This window comes from Mastigoproctus giganteus, chromosome 3 (genome assembly GCF_048544385.1).
Source record: "Mastigoproctus giganteus isolate SK-2022 chromosome 3, ASM4854438v1, whole genome shotgun sequence".
Classification (NCBI taxonomy): Eukaryota; Metazoa; Arthropoda; class Arachnida; order Uropygi; family Thelyphonidae; genus Mastigoproctus; species Mastigoproctus giganteus.
The window spans coordinates 127325593-127348181 of NC_143577.1; the positions used below are offsets into that span (position 1 = coordinate 127325593).

The window sequence follows — 22589 nt, forward strand, 5'->3', positions numbered from 1 at the left end:
AGCACTTATATAATTGTACATGGGAGCGTAACCATAATTTAACCGGGAGCGTAACTGCCCGACCCTTTAGTAAGGGATCCTGGTATGTCTATAAGAGGACACCTTATGGTGTTAAATAGATAAAGATAATGATGAAATATAGAATAATATAGAAAATTAGAGGAATGACTAATTCCTAATACCCAATTAATAACTGTTTTATCATGAATTATCCCATTACACAAAATGGTATATGTTCTATACTGAATAAATAATAAAATAAAATAAAGAATAGATAATTTAGAATGACCAATAAATAATTCAGTAGTTAACAACTGCTTAACACATTGAACTGTTCTACATGAAAGAATGAAAAAGTTGGGCACAGGTTACTATATACCCAAACAATTAGTGACACCAGCACCCTCGCAGTTCTGAAGTCTAAAGGACCAACTAATTAAATTAAATAAATAATATTAAACCAAAAGCAGCAGCACTTTCTGAATTTTTTTGGAAAAGATTATTGAACTAACTAATAATCTTAAATTACAGTTGAATTGTTTAGAGAAGATCCAGTGAAAATGAATAGTGGCTCTCAATAGGGAAAAAAAAAAAAAAAAAAAAAACACTATATATTTTACCATATAGTATGAAGAAATCTTTTAAAAGATGAAATTAAATACCATTTAAATATGAAATTAATTCCTATCTTAGGAACAAATATAGGTACAACTTTTTCAAAGAGCATAAGCTACATGTTACATGCTGAAAAGGTAGTGATAGTAATGAAGATATCTTTTAAAAGAATGAAGTTAAATACCATTTAAATATGAAATTAATTCCTACCTTAGGAACAAATATAGGTACAACTTTTTCAAAGAGCGTAAGCAACATATTACATGCTCAAAAGGTAGTGCCTACTATATACATTTGTACAAGAAATGACTAATAAATATTCTTAAATGTAATAGAAATGCTTATATTAAAATTAAGTTACTTATGTTATTTATGTAGAAAATACTTTTGCTATAATGTAGTTTGGTTTTATATTATTATGCCATTTGTTAATAGCAATCGAAATGGCTTTATGAAGTTTATAGCTATAAAATAATCTGGAAATCCATTATCGGCTTAGACCTAAATTCTATGGGCATTTCTATAATATTATTGCCATTATTACATATTTTAATCCGTCTAATGCATTGAGAAACTATGATATAAATTTCGTTTAGAAATTTTAGAATGCCAGTGTGTAAGGTTTATTGATTTAAAACCAAATTCTTTACGTTTATCGTATACTTTAGTTGTTGTTGTTATTTGGTTTTTAGGAGCATTAGCAACTAAGGCCATATTGCTCCGGGATATGCGGTGGTCATTCCCTGAATGACCTTTCCGCATCCTCCGTATTTGGTGGTGACGGGCTCGAACCCCGGTCTAATCAAGAAGCGTGTGCTACGCACTGCTGCTCCTTCCCACCTGGCTACGGAGGCGCCTCGTATACTTTAGTATATAAAGTTTTATCATCTATGTAGATATCTATATCTAGATATGTAGATTTTTTTGTACTATATTTATTAGTACACTCTCTCTAAATCTGGTATATAACAGCATCTGTAAAAAAGTTGGGTTTATTTATCACTATTAAATCATCGATATATCTGTAAAGTATTAAGTTTATATTGAAGTTTTATTCAAAATGATGCAGATAGAGGTTGGTGACAAGACAAGAACTACAAGCTCCCATAGCTATACCTATATGTTGTTCGTATATATTATTTCCATTAAAAATGTAACTGTTGAATATACATAAGTTAATTAGGTCATCCCAATAATTGTTGGCAAGGTAATATATTTTTATATTCTTTATAATAATTAATAAACACTGTTTTTAAACTGTTGTGTGAAATACTAGTAAATAGATTTTTAAAGTCGAAAGCATTTATATATTCTATTGTATTGTTAGTATTTAAATTTTCTAATATTGGACTGTTAATGAGAATTATTCTAGACTTACCTATTTTGCTTAATATAATATTTAGTAGGGCTTTAGTTTTTGATGTGGAAGCTTGGCATAGCTATTCCTACAAGAAGTAATAAATCTAAATCCTATGGGAGATTTATGGAATTTAGGTATACAATGTATGTAAGGAAATTTACTGTTTTGGTTTATTAAATTTTAACTTTTTGTGCATGGCCAGTGGTTTCTTTATAATGGTTACAGTTATTAGTTACTATTCTGTAAGTAGTGCTATTATTTAGTTCTTTTAATAATGTTGAATATAATATAGAATTATATATTATAATTCTATATTATATAGAATTATATAATAATTCTATTGAAGTATAGTTCTATTGAAGTTGAAGTATAGAATTTTTTGCATGTAAAGCTGTAGTTGTTGGCTGCTTTGTCTATTGTTGTTATTATGAACTTAGTTTGCATCTTCTTTAATTGTTGTTTAATTTTGACCATATCGAAAATCTTAGTGGGTTGTGTTTTTTTATGTATAAAGCAAATCTGTTTTTCTATAGCTTGTTACTTAAGAGATAACCAAATGTGGAAGGCTTCCAACGGTATATTATGCTTATATGCTAGTTTTAAGCAAAAAGGCACTAAATCTATGTGTATTTGTTTATTTATCATATTTAAACTGCTGATTGTATTAGGCCTAAATTTAAATCCATAAGATAACATTTTGCATAATTCTGAGTAAGAAATAATACTCAAATTCCCGGTAATAATGTGTTTATGGTATTTATCCACATATGATTGATATTGGCGCAGATGGCAAAAACATTCAGCCTCAATATCACTCTTCTCTAGGTTACAAGCCACTTGTTTGTAATTGCATACCATAAGACCTATAGGTTTGTTATAACTGAAGCAGGTATAAATATAAGAGTTTGTAATAGGCAATGCATATTTAAATTTGTTGATAATTTTGTCCATTAATATATTATCCAATAATAAACTACTGAATTTAAAAATAATGCATTCAGTCATAACTTTAGGTTTATTACCTAATTTAAATTTAAAAATATCATTTAGCAGATGGTTTAAGATGTTATTATGGCTATACGCTTTGTTTATTTTAGATAATGCTCTTAGCTTACTATGCTTTAGACCAAAAATAATATCATGGATATATTTAACCTGTATAATTATCAACAAATTTAAATATGCATTGCCTATTATATTGATAACGGATTTCCAGATTGTTTTATAGCTATAAACCTTCATAAAGCCATTTCGATTGCTATTAACAAATGGCATATAATATAAACCCAAATTACATTATAGCAAAATTATTTTCTACATAAATAACATAAGTAACTTAATTTTAATATAAGCATTTCTATTACATTTAAGAATATTTATTAGTCATTTTGAGGACTTGTATAAATGTATATAGTAGGCACTACCTTTTGAGCATGTAATATGTTGCTTACGCTCTTTGAAAAAGTTGTACCTATATTTGTTCTTAAGGTATGAATTAATTTCATATTTAAATGGTATTTAACTTCATCTTTTAAAAGATTTCTTCATTACTATATGGTAAAATATATCAAGTTTTTTTTTTTTTTTTCCCTATTGAGAGCCACTATTCATTTTCATTATATCTTCTCTAAACAATTCAACTGTAATTTCGGATTATTAGTTAGTTCAATAATCTTTTCTAAAAAATTCAGAGGGTGCTGCTGCTTTTGGTTTAATATTATTTATTTAATTTAATTAGTTGGTCCTTTAGACTTAAGAACTACGAGGGTGCTGGTGTCACTAATTGTTTGGTATATAGTAACATGTGCTCAACTTTTTCATTCTTTCATGTAGAACAGTTCAATGTGGTAAGCAGTTGTTAACTACTGACTTATTTATTGGTCATTCTAAATAATCTATTCTTTATTTTATTTTATTATTTGTTCAGTATGGAACATATACCATTTTGTGTAATGGGATAATTTATGATAAATCAGCTATTAACTTGGCATTTCTCTAATTTTCTATATTATTCTATATTTCATCACCATCTTTATCTATTTAACACCATAAGGTGTCCTCTTATAGACATACCAGGATCCCTTACTAAAGGGTCGGGCAGTTATGCTCCCAGTTAAATTATGGTTACGCTCCCATGTACAATTATATAAGTGCTTTTTTTCTTTACTTTTCGCTTTTAACTATCTAACCCTAATTTTTCATACCTCAAGATCTATTAGAGTAATTAGAGGGAAATTGAGGTACTATTACTATACTTATCCCTATTTCCTTTCTCCTTATGTTAGCTATAGCCTGCATTTGTATAAATAAAAAATAATACCCCAACAGAAATTGAAAATTATAGTCAGCCTTCTTTTTTCTTATTTCCTTTTTCTATATATTCGTTTCGAATATATCTGTCGGGCTAAATGTTATCTCACCTGTTTGCTACTAAATTATAACAAAATTTAGTTTAAGATTTGGACACTGATAAATAGGCAGATGGCAAACAGAAACAGATAGCTCCATTAATTATTGGTAGGATATATTTAGAGAGTTAGTCCTTGAAAAAGTCCCTTTCAATGTATCTCTAAACCAATAGTTAACTACATAATCTTCATTGTATTATATATTTATATTTTATTACTAATTATATGTTTATTTCCAGGGTTTGGCCTTGTTTTTTTTTTTTTTTTTTATGAAAACCCCAAACACGAAAGGTATCAAAACCTATAGTACTTAGTAACGTGCATGGGTTGAAGGAGAAGTATGGGGGAGGGGGATGCCAGAAACTTTGCTCTAGAGACTAAACATGGGTTTCACCACTTCAAGCTTCCAATAAGCAAAGTGGTGGTATTTCACCGGTTGATGAAAGTCATTTTTGTCTTTATAAGTTATTTTGGCCTTATGGCCTACTGCAAGCTGTATACTGTTGTGTTCCTATACATGTTCAGCATCTGTATAGTACTTATTGTACTTTTACTATAATAACTATATATATATATATATATATATATAATTATTCTTTTGTATTATGATGGTTCAGTTCGCACTTTATTTTTAATATTCTATTATAATAGTTTTATTTAATTTCTTTCTAGCTTTCTCTGTTGTCCCAGTAGCTGTTTTAGCAATGCATGGGTACAAACAGAGTACCTATTATTATTCTTTTGTATTATCATTCTATTGTGGTTTAATTCGTCTTTGTTCATCATTAATGTCATTGTTTTTAGCCATGATGGCTAATTAAACATTGTCCGTGCCGGTGTTTTTTACCTATAAATATTATAGTTAATACATTACTGGTCTTTAAGCTAGCCTATTCTCGGTTATCTTAATTACCCGTGGCCTATACATTTAGGATTTTGCAACTTGTTGCGCATTACTAAAGAAATTTTCATAACACTTATTGATGAAAAACTGTAGCAATAGGCAAATTAGCAATATTATTTTATAACTATATCTATAATTTATACATTTTTTTACATTTTTGAATTACATCACATGGACGTCAATCCCCTACTTCATCGGGGGCTTTGAGTGGATTGACGGCCCATTCAAAACAGGCAGAAAATTGAGTAGGGGTGCCGCAAAATAAAATAAATTACTTAGGGGTCCCATTATTAAAAAAAGGTTGAAAACTACTGCATTATAAGAATCAATTTTGAACCTTTGTGGTATTTTTCTATAAAATATTTGTGGAGTTCACTTACACCATCAAAAAATAAAAACAATTCGCACCTTCCAGTTTATTGAGCTTTTCTGTTACCACAAACTATTATAAACGTATAGCAAACTCGATCTTATTGCATTTGCGATAATACAGATAACTGGAATTCTGTGGGTTTTTATGTTACGGTATTTATGGTGAAACAAGTTCCCCTTCACTGAAATCTTCAATCATATAAAAAACAAATACATTTTCAGAATATTCTCTTCATTCCTATTTTCTTATTACAATGGTGAAGGGAAAGGTCTTCAGTGCATGTGTCATGAATGTCTTGAATAACAGTAGCCTCTCCACCCCACACCATGAATGCAGCTGGCATCAACCAATTCTGAAAGCACCACACAGCGCCCTTGTGACATTATGCTGATTCCTCTTTTTAGGTTCCATAATGTGAGATTGTCAGACTTTTATGACCTAATTAGACAGGATGATAAACAGGATCCCCACCCGATAGGGTTCCCTGGCCACATGGCTTTAACTCCCCAAACATTCCCAGGGTATTGTCCAAATCCCTCCAACACCAAACTCGTTAGTTTGGACTGATAAGAGCAGCATCATCTGTTATGCTGTTCTTATCATTCCCACCAGAAGGGAAGCTCCCTCTGAAAGGATGCCCTCTGGCCCCATATCCTTTTGAAATCCCAATGAAAGACTTCCTCATCATCCACCACCATAGATTTCGTCTGTCATCCAAAACTGAACTGAACTGTTGTCCATCGAGACCAGTGGTCGCCAAAGTGGTCGATATCAACCCCCAGGGGTCATTATAACATTGTTAGGGGTCGATAGAAAAATATAAGAAATCATTGTATGGGTAATATTTAATTTGGTTAACTTGGATTACCTCCATCCTGAATGACAATGCAATTAAGAGTGAATCGTGGGAACAGTGAAATGAATAGGACCTGTAAGATGGAGCAAGGTCATGGAAATAGTTACTGGGGCCAATCAAGTAGGCCAAAATGATATTTACCAATAAACGGATGTCAGTGATTCCCACCCTGCCGGCGCAGCGGGAGCGAGATTGCAACACGTGCGCTGTTGCTTATTTACAAGATCCATCTCATATGATAAATCTAGCCGAACCCACAACTTGCCGCATTTTCGAAAATTCTGGTTTTTTTGAAGATTATGCACATTGATACTGTTGCACATGGAAGACTGCTGCACAAGTTGGAGCAGTGTGGCATTGGAGGCAAATTGCTGCTATGGATAAAGGGATGGTTGAGTGGGAGAAGACAGAGTCGTAATTAATGGACACTGCTCTTCGTGGACTAATGTTATTAGTAGAGTCTCTCAGGGTTCAGTGTTGAGTCCATTGTTGTTTTCTGAATTTATAAATGATATTTATGATGGTATATCAGGCTTAATGTCCAAGTTTGCAGATGATACGAAGATTGGCTGGGTTGTTAATGACACTAATGACAGTACACTGCTGCAACAGGATCTAGAAAAGCTGAGCAGATGGGCTGAGAGGTGGCAAATGAAGTTGAACATTGACAAATGTAAAATACTACATATGGGTTGTTGTTGTTGTGTTTTCTGGCGCAAGAGCTACTTAGGTCATATTGCACCCTCCAAATTAATTGAGTTACTGCACGGTGGGCAGTTAGAAACGGTCATACATTTTTATTTGTTTTATATAGAAAAAGAATTTAGAGAGATTTGCTTCTTTACTATTATGCTATTCAGAGAGAGAGAGAGAGAGAGTGGTTGCTGTAGATCTTGAAATGAAACTAAAAGACATTCGTTGGGGCTACATATGGGAAGCAGTAATCCCAGAGTAACGTATCAACTCTGGTACCGCACTGACAGTGGTAGAGAATGAAAAGGACCTGGGGGTAATTGTGCAGGCAGATAGCATTAGCATTAGTAGAGGCATATGATCCTAGAAAGCAAGCTTATGCAGCATCAGCCAAATAAAAAAAAAAAAAAAAAAACTTCCACTTCACCGTTCATTCGAAATACCTGTCCAGCTGAACCTTAAATTTATTTAGGCTATCAACTTCCACAACAAGGATTGGAAGTCGGTTCCACCAACCAACTACCCGCTGGCTAAAGGAAAATTTCCGCACATCTATCCTAAATCTGTCTTTCCTGAATTTGAATTCATGCTCTCTCAGGTGATTATTCTGAGCAAGAGGCAGAATCCCATCAGCATTGAGCATGCTCAAACCATTCAAGGCTTTATACACCTCTATCAGATCACCTTTAGTATTAGTATTAGTAACGGCCGCATGGTGCAAGAAAGCCTATGGCTTATGCTGCACCAGCCAAAAAAAAAAAATAATAAATAAAAAAAAAATAATAAAAAAAAATATAAATCCGAACAAAACAATGATAAAAACAAAAAAAAATAAAAATAAAAAAAAAAATAAATAAATAAATAATAATAATTAATAAAATAAAAAATAAATAAAAAGGAAATTAAACCTATCATCCTATGTGCTTCCCTTACCCGAAAGTACTATCCAGATGACCTTTGAATTTCCCCAAACTGTCGGCCTCTACCACCCATGAAGGCAACTTATTCCAGTAATTTATAACTCGCTGGCTAAAATAGAACTTCCTGCAATCCAATCTAAACATTTCCCCCCGTAACTTGAATTTATGTCCCCTAGTTCTAGCATCATTTGTAATCTTGAAAATTTTGTCCTCATTCATTTTACTGATGCCTCTCAGAGCCTTAAACACCTCAATCAAATCTCCTCTAAGGTGTCTAGTTTCCAAACTCTGCAACCCACATATTCGAAGTCTTTCTTCATAAGGACGCCCTTTTGCCGATCTCACCAGGCGAGTTACCCTTCTTTGCACCCTTTCAAGAAGCTCGATGTCTTTCTTCTGGAGACTAGGCACCTTGCCGGTGCCTAGTCTCCAGACACTGTAATTTGCAAAACTTAAGCCTTTCTTCGTAAGAGCAACCCTTTGTTCCATTCACTAATGCCCTTCTCTGTACTCGTTCCAGCAGCTTCTACATCCTTTTTGAAATGAGGCCTCCAGATCTGTATACAGTACTCAAGGTGTGGCCTGACCATTGCCTTATACACAGGAATAATCACTTCCTTCTCCCTGCTAGATATGAAGTTTTCTGAGCAGTGCAGACAGTCTGCAAGAGTAGCTCATGGTGTCTTGTCAATGATATACAGGAAGGAGGTGATTATTCCCTTGTATATGACAATTGTCAGGCCACACCTTGAGTACTGTATACAGGTCTGGAGGCCTCATTTTAAGAAGGATGTAGAGTTGCTGTAACAAGTACAGAGAAGGCAACAAGATTAGTGAATGGAACAAAGGGTTGCTCTTACGAAGAAAGACTTAAGTTTTGCAAATTACAGTGTCTGGAGACTAGGCACCTGCGAGGTGATCTGATTGAGGTGTATAAAGCCTTGAATGGTTTGAGCATTCTCAATGCGGATGGGATTCTTCCTCTTGCTCAGAATAATCCCCTGAGAGGGCATAAATTGAAATTGGGGAAAGACGGTTGTAGGATAGGTGTGCGGAAGTTTGTCTTCAGCCAGTGGGTGGTTGAATGGTGGAACAAACTTCCATCTGTCGTTGTAGAAGTTGATAGTTTAAATGGATTAAAGGCAGAACTTGACAAATATTTGGTGCGAGTGGATGGGTGAAATAAGGGTTTTTTTTTTTGGCTGTTGGTATATAAGTTTGCTTTCTTGTATTATGTGCCTATGAGTTCTTCACTTACATGTATTCAATTCCAGTCTTATTTTTGCGCATCAACATACAAGTGAGTGTTAATGTTCTAAAATTCATCAACATACATATTATAATTCAATCGTTATTCATTCTCGAACTAAACTTCTCTATGTTGAAGAGTTGAGCAGGGCTGGTAGTTTTGTACATCCTATAGAAATACATGAGTAGGTATATTATTTAGACTTATTACTTGTGCATACTGACTTCAATTTTAATTATTTTGTTACAACCCCAGTAACCACAATGGCAGCTTCAGATTCTAAAAAGGAATGCAGACAATATTTGTTAGAATATTGGAAACTTTGGTTTATTGACTCATTAACAAATGAAACGAGGCCTATGTGTCTTCTTTGTGAAAAAACCTTTTAGTAACGATGCAATGAAACCAGCAAAAATGAAAGATCATCTTCAAAGACTCCATCCCGATAAGAAAGATAAAGATCTTTACTTTTTTAAAGAACTGAAAGAGAAATACACACATCGACCAACTATAAAATCATTTATGAAAGCACCTGCCGAAGCTGACAATAAACAAGGATTAACAGCCTCCAACAATATTTCTTTTAATATAGCAAAAAAAGGAAAACCATATACAATTGCAGAAGATATTGTTATACCCACAATTAAAGAAGTAATTGAAACCATAATGAAAAAAGATTCTGGCCCTGTTTTAAAATGCTTACCATTGAGTATGAATAGCTTGAAAAGGTGTATTGGTGAAATGGCTGAAGATGTAGAAAAACTGTAGTATCAGAACTCAAAAATAGTAAGTTCTTCATCAAACTTGATGAATCTACATTTGATAGTTCTTCTATTCTTATAGCTTATGTAAGATATTATAGTAAAACCCAACACAAATTATTGACAAATTTTTATTTGCAAAATATCTTGAAAGTGATGGAACGGGTTGACAATTTTTCAGCGATTTGGAGGAATATTTAAATAAGTATGATATTCCATTTACTAATATAACAGCAGTAGCCACAGATGGCACACCTGCAAATGGTGGGCTGTTATCGAGGTTTCGCTGCCTTTTTGAAAGAAAAAGTTCAAAGTGTGGGTACTATTCACTGTGTGTTGCACCGAAACCATTTGGTGGCAAAAACTCTCAGTGACGAACTGCATGATACTCTAAGAGTGTGTATTAAATCTATTAATCTAATTAGAACTCATCCTCTTAAATCGTGATTGTTTGCCAAACTTTGTGAAAAAAATGATGAAGTATCAAACCAATTACTCTTGCATACTGAAGTAAGATGGTTGTCAAGAGGTGCAAGTCTACAAAGATTTGTTGAGTTTCTTACAGATGTTAATTTGTTTTTGAGTGATGAACTGAAGAGAAATAAGAATCATATTTTCTACTTGGCCGACTTATTTCCAAAATTTAAGGACATACAGACCCGTCTACAAGGTAAAGATGTCACGATTATACAAGCTTGAACGATTCTTTTAGGCTTCCAAGCTAAATTAGCCTTATTTAAATTATCAAAAGGTTTTCAGTACTTTTCAAATCTACAGCAATTGGAAGTAAAAGATGAAGACTCAGAAATATACACAAAACATCTTCAAAATTTGAGCAATGATTTTAAATTGCGCTTTGCAGATTTTGAAAACATGCACATTCCAGATTGGATTATCACGCCATTTTCTGTAGATACTGAAAATATCGAATGTAACTTACAAGATGAACTTATTGAATTGTCAGTTGATCTTGAAACTAAGTCGCTTTTTAAAAATAGAACTTTAAGTTACTTTTGGATGAATATAAATGTTGTAGAAAAATATCCAAAACTTTCTGAAGTGGTACTCCCGTTTTTGCTTGAAATTCCAAGCTCGTACATGGTCGAAGCTGGTTTCAGCCATGTTAATCCCATTTTAATAAAACAAAGAAATAAGCTAGATATAGAATTCTGAGGCTGAAACTTACTACTTTTGAACCCAACATTGCTAATCTTGTCAAGAGTCAAACCTTTTACATTGACAATGTTAGTAAATTAAAAAGTATACTAAATTTAAAAAAAAAGTATACTAAGTTAATAAAAGTCTTATTTTCATATATATAAGGAAGATTGTACTATTGTTATTTTGTTATCTAAATTAAATTTTATATTTTATTTATCCCTCCTATCAAATATGTAATGTTAAGTAGGACGTCAAAAACAAAAACTTATCCCTTTGACGTTAAGCCAATATAATAATATATACTACATTATACATACAAACAATCTAAAAACTCACATAAGCGTCTTTTTTGCTTGTCCTATTATAATTACGTAATAGTAAAATAGAGGGGTATCAATAAAAAGTCAAGAAACTCTTGAAGGGGTCGACAGTCAAAGAAGTTTGGCGACCCCTGATCTAGACTCTTGGCCAAGAGGCTCGATGGACAACATAATCCTACATTATACAGCATAAGCAAAACGTCACTCACACTATCTGGCCTTTACAGGATACTATTTTAAACACAAGAGAACTGACTGTGGAGATGTGGAAAACCACTGGTGCTACTCGAATCTAAACACTATGTAAGATAGCTCCAATGGGCTTTTTAGACGGTTCTCTAGCAAATCATACAAACCAATCCTCCAAGTTCTGATTCAGAGAGAGAGAGAGAGAGAGTGCGCTCTGGACCCTGGGTGTGCCAAGCCCATACTCACCAGGTGAGAACCCCTGGGGTTAAATTGCAAAAACTTGAGGAAGTTCACACCTACCAGTGTTACTTGCATGAGAGAGAGAGAGAGAGAGAGAGAGAGAGAAATAGTTTATTTGCTAATGAGATCTTTTATCTTTTATGGCTATACTGAAAGGCATGACATACTCAACAAGAAACACACAGTTTCAACGCAGTAACAGTTTCGTTGTTCACCAAAAAGCAGGGCCTCTTTTAAAAAACCAAAGTACACACATTGCTTTCTCTTGAACAGTTGCCATTTTGAAGTAATGCCATATCTCCCAGACATCAATGTGGCGAGTACAGTACTGCCAAATAAAACTGAGTTAAATTTCATATAACTCAAATACCATAAGCAGTTTTATTTTGTTTCCGGTTTGAAAATTATAGGCCACGGAAACCCCTGACAATAATTTAGAATCACCCTGTATATTGAAACAATATTTTATAAAATAAATAGGGATGTTATTATTAATTAGCTTATTGTAAAGAAGTATAAGAGCTTTGGCAAAGTCTTATCTTGCTTGTTCCTTTTTTTTTTCCATCAATTCCAACTTTGACCTTAAATTACATTTAATATATTCATTTAAGTTTTAGCCATCTGCAGCTTAACGCGAGGCTATTCTTGAAACCACACCTACACTGGATTCATACTTTTTGATGGATTTGATTTTACGCAGTCCCTATGGTAACAGTCCCTAAATATATCTAGCTGTCACAAAGTTTTAAATCGCAGTAGAGGTACAAGACTACACCCAATTTTAAAGAGAGAATGGCAATTACAGAAGCCAATTCAGAAGAACAGTGCCCATGGAAGTATCCACAGAAAAGGCATGTGGCAGAAACAGTACGTCTATGAGACAGCGAGTGAAGATACTCTGTTAGTGATGTCATTAATTAACCTAACTGCCCTATTCTGAATGGAATCTAGAAGCCTGAGAGAGGTTTTGGGGGCCCATCCCAGATGTGGGAACTATATTCCATGGTAGGGCAGATTTGCAAATTGTACAGAGTGAGCAGCTATTTGGAAGAAAAGTAACACTGAGATCGAAAGAGAAAATTAAGTTTTTCAGATGCAGAGAAAGCAATATTTGTAAGGTGCTTGTGCCAAGATAGATTAGAAGTCAGGGTAATCTCCAATGTACCACATAAGTGATGAAATGGTTGCACAGTCCAGATAAAGCTATTATCTTGAATTTCTATTTTACAATGTAAAATAGATATTCAAGTAGATATTCTAGTATATATGGCAGCAATCAATTAAAATAAGCAGAAGTTCAGAATTTTTTTTTAAATTTCAATTTTAATGTAGTTTTATTATTTTTTGGGTGAAAAGAAAAAACGAAAGACAGAAAAACCCTAACCCTTAATGGTGAGACAGAGAATGGAATTAATTGATAAAAAACAGGCATATTTCCCTTCTGGAGAATTGGTAGTTATGACCTAATAATAAGTGGAACTGAGAAAGATGGTCATGGCCAATAAATGCACTTGAAAAGAGTTTTTGCAGTACCTTTCTTTTCATCTAGAAACTGAATTTTCAGAATTGTGGTTTGCTTGAAAATTATGAGTTTAAATTTTCTATCTTAATGTCCACTGGTCAGTACACAACTGCTGGATTACAATCTCATATATAGAATTAAGATAGATGATAAATTGATAAGTCCATTTCTGGCAGCTTTACCTGCTTTTATCTCCTGTCAGACTTGCAGCATACCACAGAAATCAGTTAATCAGTTAGTGATTAACTAACTGATTACCTGATTAATCAGTTAGTTAATCACTAAACTAAGTTTAGTGATTAACTAAACTTAGTTTAGTGATTTACCATTTCCCACAAGTTATTAGATGTGATAAAACTTTTTTGAAAATATAGCATAGAAAAATATATTCCAAAAAGAATAAACACAGAATAGTGAGCATACTGCTGACACATTCTAGAACCTTCTTGATCGCATAAATCTCAGTCGTGTAAATAGTTGGCGAGGCAAGAGAGAGCGCTGACATGTGAAAACAACTAATACAGCACCTAGACAGTTATTTGTTTTTGAACTATCAGTATATTACTGATATACGTGAATGTGGTATCCAAAACCACACTGATGTAAGATATGCCGTTTTGTTAGTGAGTAGTTCTGTATTGGCAAAAACAGTTATACGGAATGGTTTGTGCAGAGACCAGGGAGGTTCCACTGTTTCAACCATTGAATTTTACAGGATGGTAACTGAGACTTTGAATCCTTCAATCTGACTGTAGTAAGTTATTTTAAATTATGTTTACCAGAGATAGGACCAAGTAAGAAAAGGTGGAAGGATTTGAAGTTACGCTGGAACTCTTGAAAGTCACTTAGTAGTCTAATTTCCTCTCTTTCAAACTGGTCTATCTCCAGTCTAACTTTCCTAACAGCGGGGTAATTTTTCTTGGTAGTTTTAATGTTCACAACTCCAGCCGACTTCCATTTTCTTGTCACACGGGCCCACCTTGTAGAGATGCTGAGACTTTTTCAATTACTAATGACCTACCGGAGATTGTTCATTTACCTACCAGAATATCAGACACAGCCAACAAACACATGATCATTTTTTCACAAACAAACCTCCTGAGTACACAATCGAGAAAGGTGTTCCTCTAAGCACCTCAGATCACAAAATGTCAAGGATCTGGGTATATTCTTACCATGTATACATCAAATCCAAAAATTTCATTACCTCATACAGCATACCCCCCTCACTTTTTCTTACTATTGAATAAACCATGAATTGTCAATCTAATAGAATAAGCTTATCTGCAAAAAGACCTACACCTCCCAAACATTTCCTCGTTCATTTGACAATTATAAATGATCTCAATTCTAATTTCGATGATGTCCCTTTCCACTTGAAGTCTGCCAAACCCCATATACTTTTTCTGACAGAATCTCAGTTATCAGTTGATTCAACTACTGCTCATCTCAGTTGCCCAAATTATTCGCTGTATGATTCCTTTCGCCTCAAAGGTGGTACTTGTGCGCATGTCCATTCCAATATTCCCTGTCAGAGACTTGGTAATTTGGAATCTCCTCTTTTCGATTTTCTCTGGCTTAAAATTTCTCTAACTCATTCTGTCAAATTCATCTGTTGTTTCTACCGTTCTCCCAAATCCATTAATCACTTGGAGCTCTTTGACTTCCTCTCTTTGCAGATTGACTTTCTCCAGTCCAACTTTCCTAACAGTGAGGTAATTTTCCTTGGTGATTTTAATGTTCACAACTCCAGCTGGCTTCCATTTTCTAGTCACACCAATCCAGCTGGTCGAGATGCTGAGGCTTTTGTAATTACTAATGACCTTGCACAGATTGTTCATTTACCTACAAGAATACCGAACAATCCTAATCATACAGGCAACACACTTGATCTTTTTCTCACAAACAACCCTTCTAAGTATACGGTTGAAGTGAGTGGTCATCTAGGCACTTCAGATCACAATTTGGTGATTGTCTCTTCTTCAACAGAGTCCTTATCTCATGGCTATTGCCAACCTCATGTTGTTTGGCATTACAAGAATGCAAAATGGGATGACCTGCGTGATTTCTTTTCTTCTTTTCCTTGATCAGATTACTGTTTAAAAACTTCTGATATCAACATTTGCTCAGATCGTGTCAGAAATATTATTCTTGCAGGAATGGAATCTTTTATTCTACATTCCCCCTTATAATCTCGTCCCTTTATCTAAACCTTGGTTTTCCCATAAATGTGCTAAGGCTGTTCAAGAGAAGAATGTTGAATATCATAATTGGCTTGTTTCCAATTCTTCAGTTTCATTTTCTGCCTACACCAAAGCTTGCAACAATTGTAAAGCAGTTATTAATCAGTCCAAACTAGATTTTGAACAGGCTAAGATGAGAAAACTTGCTTCTTGTCCAAGTGGTAACCAAGCATTCAGGTCTCTTGTCAACGCTAATTGCTGCAACTTTTGCCCATCCCTGTTCCCACCAATGTCAAATCCAGATGGTTCTATTGCCACATCAGTGAAAGATAAAGCCGACCTAATAGGTTCCCATTTCTCTTCCAACTCGGGTATTAATGATCTTGGAAAAATAGCATCCTTTTTTCTTCCAATTTGTGTACTGATGATTTTGGTAACCCCCCCCCCCCATGACCACAATTCTTAGTACACTCCATTCAATGTCTCCTGTGATCTTTTGTCAAAAAGGATGTCAGAAAGAATTTATTTAAATCATTTCTGGTATCTTCTGAAATTAAACATATTTTAAAAAAGCTGTCAATGATAGTATTTAATTTTGAGAGAATAAACAACTGTCACAACAAAAAGCAGAGGTTTTATATATGAAATATCAAACAGAAAAAAAAAATGCAATACTTGCCAGGTTTCGACGGATGTTTGGTATAATCAAATATCAATACATCACTAGAAGGCGTCTTTGTTGCAATGATGCATGGGTTTTGAGGCATATAACGAGCTCGGTTGACTTCCCCTTCATGATTGATTTTTATCTCTATCTCTATCTTTCCGCTAACAGAACCAAATCCTCCAAACTCTAAATAAAATTTATATTATTATACACTGAGACAATAAAATAATATAATGAAAAAATGTGCTGTATTCTTAAATTTATTGTGCATACAGAATGGAGGTGCATGTTTATAAGGAAAACTAACTCCCTGACATTTGCAAAGCATGAAAATGGCTTGCATGCCATGTAAACATACATTTTCTTCTTTACTGGGTATGTGGGCAGGAGGAAGAGAGAAAAAGGAGAAACACCTGCTCTTCTGCGGAAAATTCAGGATTTAAAAAAAAAAAAAAACCCTGATGTTAATAAGTGAAAGCCCATCAACATAACTAATCCAACAACAATCACGGAAATTGAGGAAATTTTATAGTTTGGTTAAGTAGAAATGTGAAACTGCTGAATATCATATTTAGTCAATTTTTTTTTTTTTTTTTTTTGCATTCCTATTTTGCAAATGTCACATTTTTGTTCTCCATAAATAATGGAAAAAGGAAGACTTAACTGGAGCATTGGAAAGCAAGTGAAAAATTACAACTTAACTTTCTTTCCATTTCTTTCCCAGATCAATAGTTGACAATTATTTGTAAATGACTGCATGTGTATTTTTGAATAAATGGTGCCCTTAGAAAAGCACAGAACATTTAATAAACCCCACCATGACTTAGGGAAGTGAAATTTCCATAAGTCATGATGGGGAGTATACAAAGGGTACTAGGAAAGTTTTGCAATATGACGGAACAATGAATCACAGGAAGCTGCTAGTTGCTGCATGTTGAGACATGTTCATAAGTGCATAGTAGCCGCCGTGCCAAGTCGATGGGCTCAGTTATTCATTAGTAGTGAGAGTGTAAAGTGCTTGCGATGGCATCGTGGTCACGAAATGAGATAAGGACAGTTTTGCGGTATAATTTTGTGCGTGGTTTAACCATAGACCAGTGCTTAGAAGAAATGACTCTTGCACTAGATGATGATTGTCCACATCGTACAACGATTCAGGTGGTACAGAGAATTCCAAAGGGGAAATTTCACCCTGGAGGATTCTGAGAGGCCGGGAAGGCCACGAACGTCAGTTATGGAGGAAAACGTTACTGCTGTGAGGAAAATGCTTGACGAAAACAGGCGAGTGACCTACCAACAGATAGAGGATACTTTGGGCCTAAATGCACCAGCAATTCGTTCGATTCTGCAAGATCATTTGCACGTGAAGAAACTTTGTTCTCTCTGGGTGCCGCATCAACTGACTGAAGAGCAGATGACACGGCGTGTGACTTGGTGCCGGGAGATGTTAAAAAAGTTTGCTAAGGGACAATCTCGGTATGTGAACAACATCGTGACAGGTGACGAGACTTGGCTGTACTATTACGATCTGCCGACCAAGACTCAAAACAAAGTTTGGGTCTTTGATGATGACGACACACCCGTAATTGTCAGAAAATCCCGATCTGTAAAGAAGAAAATGATAGCTGTATTTTTCAAATCGAGTGGAATTGTGAAACGTGTCGTTTTGGACACGCAGAAGACAGTCACAGCTCAGTGGTATACTGAACAATGCCTGCCTAAAGTCATTGGATCTATGAAGAACCTGCGGCTAAAGTCAAGAATGGACACCTGGTACCTCCATCACGATAATGCTGCAGCTCACCGCGCCAAAGCCTGCACCGGATATTTGATCACGACAGGACTGAAACTTCTCAAGCACCCTTCCTACAGTCCAGACCTTGCTCCCTGCAACTTTGCACTGTTCTCGCATGTGAAAATGAAGCTAAAAGGGAGGCGGTTTTCCAGTGATGAGGACCTTCTACGGGCTTGGGACAACGAGTGTGCTTTACTCCCTAGTGAAACTTGGCAGAACTGGTTTAAAGATTGGTTTCGGAGGATGCAGAGGTGTATTGAATGTAGAGGAAATTACTTTGAAAAAATTAAATAAACAAAGCTGTATTGCAAAACTTTCCTAGTACCCTTTGTACAGTGGTACATTATTTTACATTTCAGACAAACTGGGATATTGTTCCTCAGTATGTGCCTATATTTTCTGAATGCTATCCATTCAAAATTTATTCTTCTCTTGACTTCCAACCATTTATCATTGTTACAGCTAATAGTTCCAGATAAGTATATGACCCCACCATTTAAATTATTGCTTCTTCCATCATTACGTCCCTTTCTGTGGCATACTTGTTCAGCATTACTTTTGTTGTAGCCATATTCATCTTTAGTCCAAAATCCTTAGTAACTGGGCGCCTCCGTAGCCAGTTGGGCAGGAGCAGCAGTGCGTAGCACACGCTTCTTGATTAGAACGGTGTTCGAACCCATGACCACCAAATACGGAGAATGCGGAAAGGTCAGGGAATGACCACTGCATATCCCCGGAGCAATATGGCCTTAGTTGCTAATGCTCCTAAAAAAAAAAAAAAAAAACCTTACTAACTGTGCATAACTGATTAAGATTTTCCTCTAATTCTTTGGGATCATTTGCAGATGACCACAATGTCATCTCCAAATCGTAAATGGTTTAGGTACTCTCCGTTCACATTGACTGCTTTCTGTGACCCAACTAATCTTCTGAAATCTTCCTCAAGGGCAGAAGTAAACAACTTTGGAGATATCGTGTCTCCTTGTCGAACTCGTTTCTCAATTTTAAATTTGCCACTGTCTTTGTCTAGTTTAATAAAGATGGTAGCATTCTCATATATTTTCTTATAAATCATAATATATGGGGTAGCTATGTCTTGTCTTTCCAGAGCTTGAAACATTGTCTTATGCAGTATGGAGTCTAATGCCTTTTCATAATCCACAAACGGCAGGCATAATGGTGTTTTATATTCATTTACTTTCTCCATTAGCTGTGATATTACGTGAAGGTGATCCACAGTTCAGAATCCTGTCCTAAGGCCAGCTTGCTCTTTCGGTTGATTCTCATCAAGTAATGACCCTTGTGAACAACCTGTAGATGTGGGATAACAAGCTGATTGGTTTATAATTTCCAATTTCTGACTTATCTTCTTTCTTAACTATGATTGCATTATTCTACTCCTTAGGTGTCATACCTTTTCTAATGCATTTTGTGAAGAGACTTGCCAGTTTTTGTGTCTTGACTCTTCCTCCCAATTTTAACAACTCTACAGTAACTTCATTTTCCCCTAGGGCTTTCTGATTCTTCATTTTCTTCAACGCATGTTCTACCTCATCAGGAAGAATATCAGGTAGGTTATAAGTGTTACTAATTTGCGTTCCATCTTCCCCCATTGCTGGCATCATTCCCTCCCTCCTTGTATAATTCTCCATTGTAGTCTTCTGCTACTTGAATTATGCCTTCTCAGCTGTTTATAAGTACACCTATTCTTCAAATGATACTGAAATTGCTATTCTTCAATTTCAGTATCATTTGTCTTTCTGTATTACTGCTCATGCCTGCTGATTTAAGTCCTTTCTTTTCCCTTAATGCTTGTTCCAATTTTCTTGTGTTAAATTTTTTGTCCTCTCTGAGTCTCTTTCTAATGGCTTTGTATACTCAGTATACTCAATTTTCTCCTTATCAGTATTATCTTGCTCTTCATTTGTTGCCTTCGGTTCATCATGACATGTGTTTCTTGTCTAATTTTTTCCTTCTTTGGATTTCTTTTTACCTATAGGTTTCTTGGGCTTTATGACTTTCAGAAAGTTGTAATATTCCTTGTCGATATCTTGGTCCTGAGCAGTCTGCAGAAGTTCAAATTGTTCTTAAGTTCCAGTACGTACTGCTTTTTCTCCTCTTCTGTTATCTCAAAGACCTTCGTATTATTTACATGAGTCAGTTTTTCCTTTCTCTTCTTACATCTATATCAAGTGTGCATCTTACCATTCTATGATCGCTTCCAACATTTACCTTGTTCAGGTCAGAAACGTTCACGATATATCTTCTGTTAGTAAGGATGAATATATTTCATTAGTTGTTAATCCATTTGGACTCTTCCATGTCCACTTCCTGTTCACCCTTTTCTTGAAAAAAGTGTACATTACTGACAATCTTCAAGATCCTGCAAATTCCACAAGACTTTCATTTCTTTCACCAAATTCCAAAATTTCCTATAGTTCCCCTTTCTGACTGTTTTGTCTTTTTCCAACCTTTGCATTGAAGTCCTCCATAATGATAGTGTAGTGGGTTTTCTGCTCATCAGGAAGACTCAATTTCGGTGGATGTTGGTGCATAAATTATTATAACCTTTAGTTTTTATCTCTTAGAAATCCTGAGTATTAGTCTTGACACCCATGGTGATGTACTTCTGAATTCCAAAATGTTGTTTTTTTATATCTTTATGGACCAGAAAGCAACTCCACCTTCACTCCTTTCATGTTTGGTATATAGCAGATTTCCACTTGATAAAATTATAATAGTTTCATTTCTTCTTCTTGTTTCAGCCAAACTGACAATATTCCAATTCACATTTTCTAATTCCTTTTCCAGCTCTAATATCCTGTCTTCATCAATGAGCAATCTTACGTTGTAACAGGGCAAGTTCAGTTACTGCGCATTGCAGCCTGGTGATACGCAGAGAATCTTAGCGGACACTATTTATCTCGCTGCTGTAAGAGGGGGAGTGAGGGCCATTTGTTTTGCCGTGATATCATGTGCTGGAGGGTTTTGTCTTTTCCTCTTCACACTGATCAGGCATCTTGAAGAGAACCACTCTACACCTAAGTGACGTAACAGGGCTTACTATCGAGTAGGTGTGCATGAAGGGATTTTAGGGAGGCAGGCCAACCAGACTTCTAAATCTTCTGTAATAGAAAGATATTGGCTCCATCAGTGTTTTAGACTGAGTGTCTCATATCAACCAGTATACCTGTTGCCTTCTAAGCCCCTTCAGTTGTACTTCACACATAGCAAATTTTGACTTTTGAAAAGCTGGAGATGTTATTCCCAAAGTGGCAGAGAACAAGAGCAGCATCTTTAGAAAAAGCAGTTCTTTGCAAAATCCAGGGCTTCCAGGAATTGTTTGGTAAAATATGAGATATCTTTTGAAGTCCACACTACAGTAGAAGTAGACTGTGTTTAGTTTCAAACAGCACCATGGGATTCCCCCATCTCCTTGTGGTATACATTGTTGGTGTCAAATAGAATACTGTGAATGCTAGTGGTTTAAAGGTGTATGGAGGTTGTATATGTGTAGTGTCGTGTACTGTTGTTCCTCTGGTTATTTGGCCACTCGGCCTCTAATGTGACCGAACGTTGCCCCACTCCACCACATGCAGGCAGACAAGGTACACTAGTATTATACTCTGGTAGGTCTTGCCACCTAATTTCCTGAGTTTCAGTGGCTAGGACCTAAAAAAAAAAAAAAAAAAAGCTATAGATAGGGGTCAGCCAAAAGGAGCACTAGTTATGTGATTTGATGCCATTAAATATTTGGGTGTAGGGCTCAAGCAATTTTAGCATTAGTAGAGGCATTTGATGCAAGAAAGCAAGCTTATGCAGCATCAGCCAAAAAAAAAAAAAAAAAAAAACCCACTTCCACTTCACCCCTCTGTTCGTTCAAAATACCTGTCCAGCTGAGCCTTAAACTTATTTAGGCTATCAACCTCCACGACAAGGGATGGAAGTCTATTCCACCAACCAACCACCCGCTGGCTAAAGGCAAATTTCCGCACGTCTATCCTACATCTGTCTTTCCTCAATTTGAATTTATGCCCTCTCAGGTGATTATTCTGAGCTAGAGGAAGAATCCCATCAGCATTGAGCATGCTCAAACCATTCAAGGCTTTATACACCTCTATCAGATCACCTCGCTGGTGCCTAGTCTCCAGACACTGTAATTTGCAAAACTTAAGCCTTTCTTCGTAAGAGCACCCCTTTGTTCCATTCACTAATCTTGTTGCCCTTCTCTGTACTCGTTCAAGCAGCTCTATATCCTTCTTGAAATGAGGCCTCCAGACATGTATACAGTACTCTAGGTGTGGCCTAACCATTGCCTTATACAAGGGAATAATCACCTCCTTATCCCTGCTGGAAAAATTCCTGTGTATCAT

General features: G+C 35.3%; 1 protein-coding gene across 3 annotated transcripts in view; it reads right to left on the reverse strand.

Annotated features, from left to right (window-relative positions):
- Window positions 1–22589, reverse strand: part of Caf1-55 (chromatin assembly factor 1 p55 subunit) — a 406164-nt gene that overhangs the window by 183800 nt on the left and 199775 nt on the right. For all 3 annotated transcript variants that reach the window (XM_090369421.1, XM_090369420.1, XM_090369424.1), the window contains one exon: window positions 16434–16607. In XM_090369421.1, the coding sequence (XP_090225547.1) occupies window positions 16434–16607 (174 nt within the window). The remainder of the gene's footprint in view (window positions 1–16433; window positions 16608–22589) is intronic.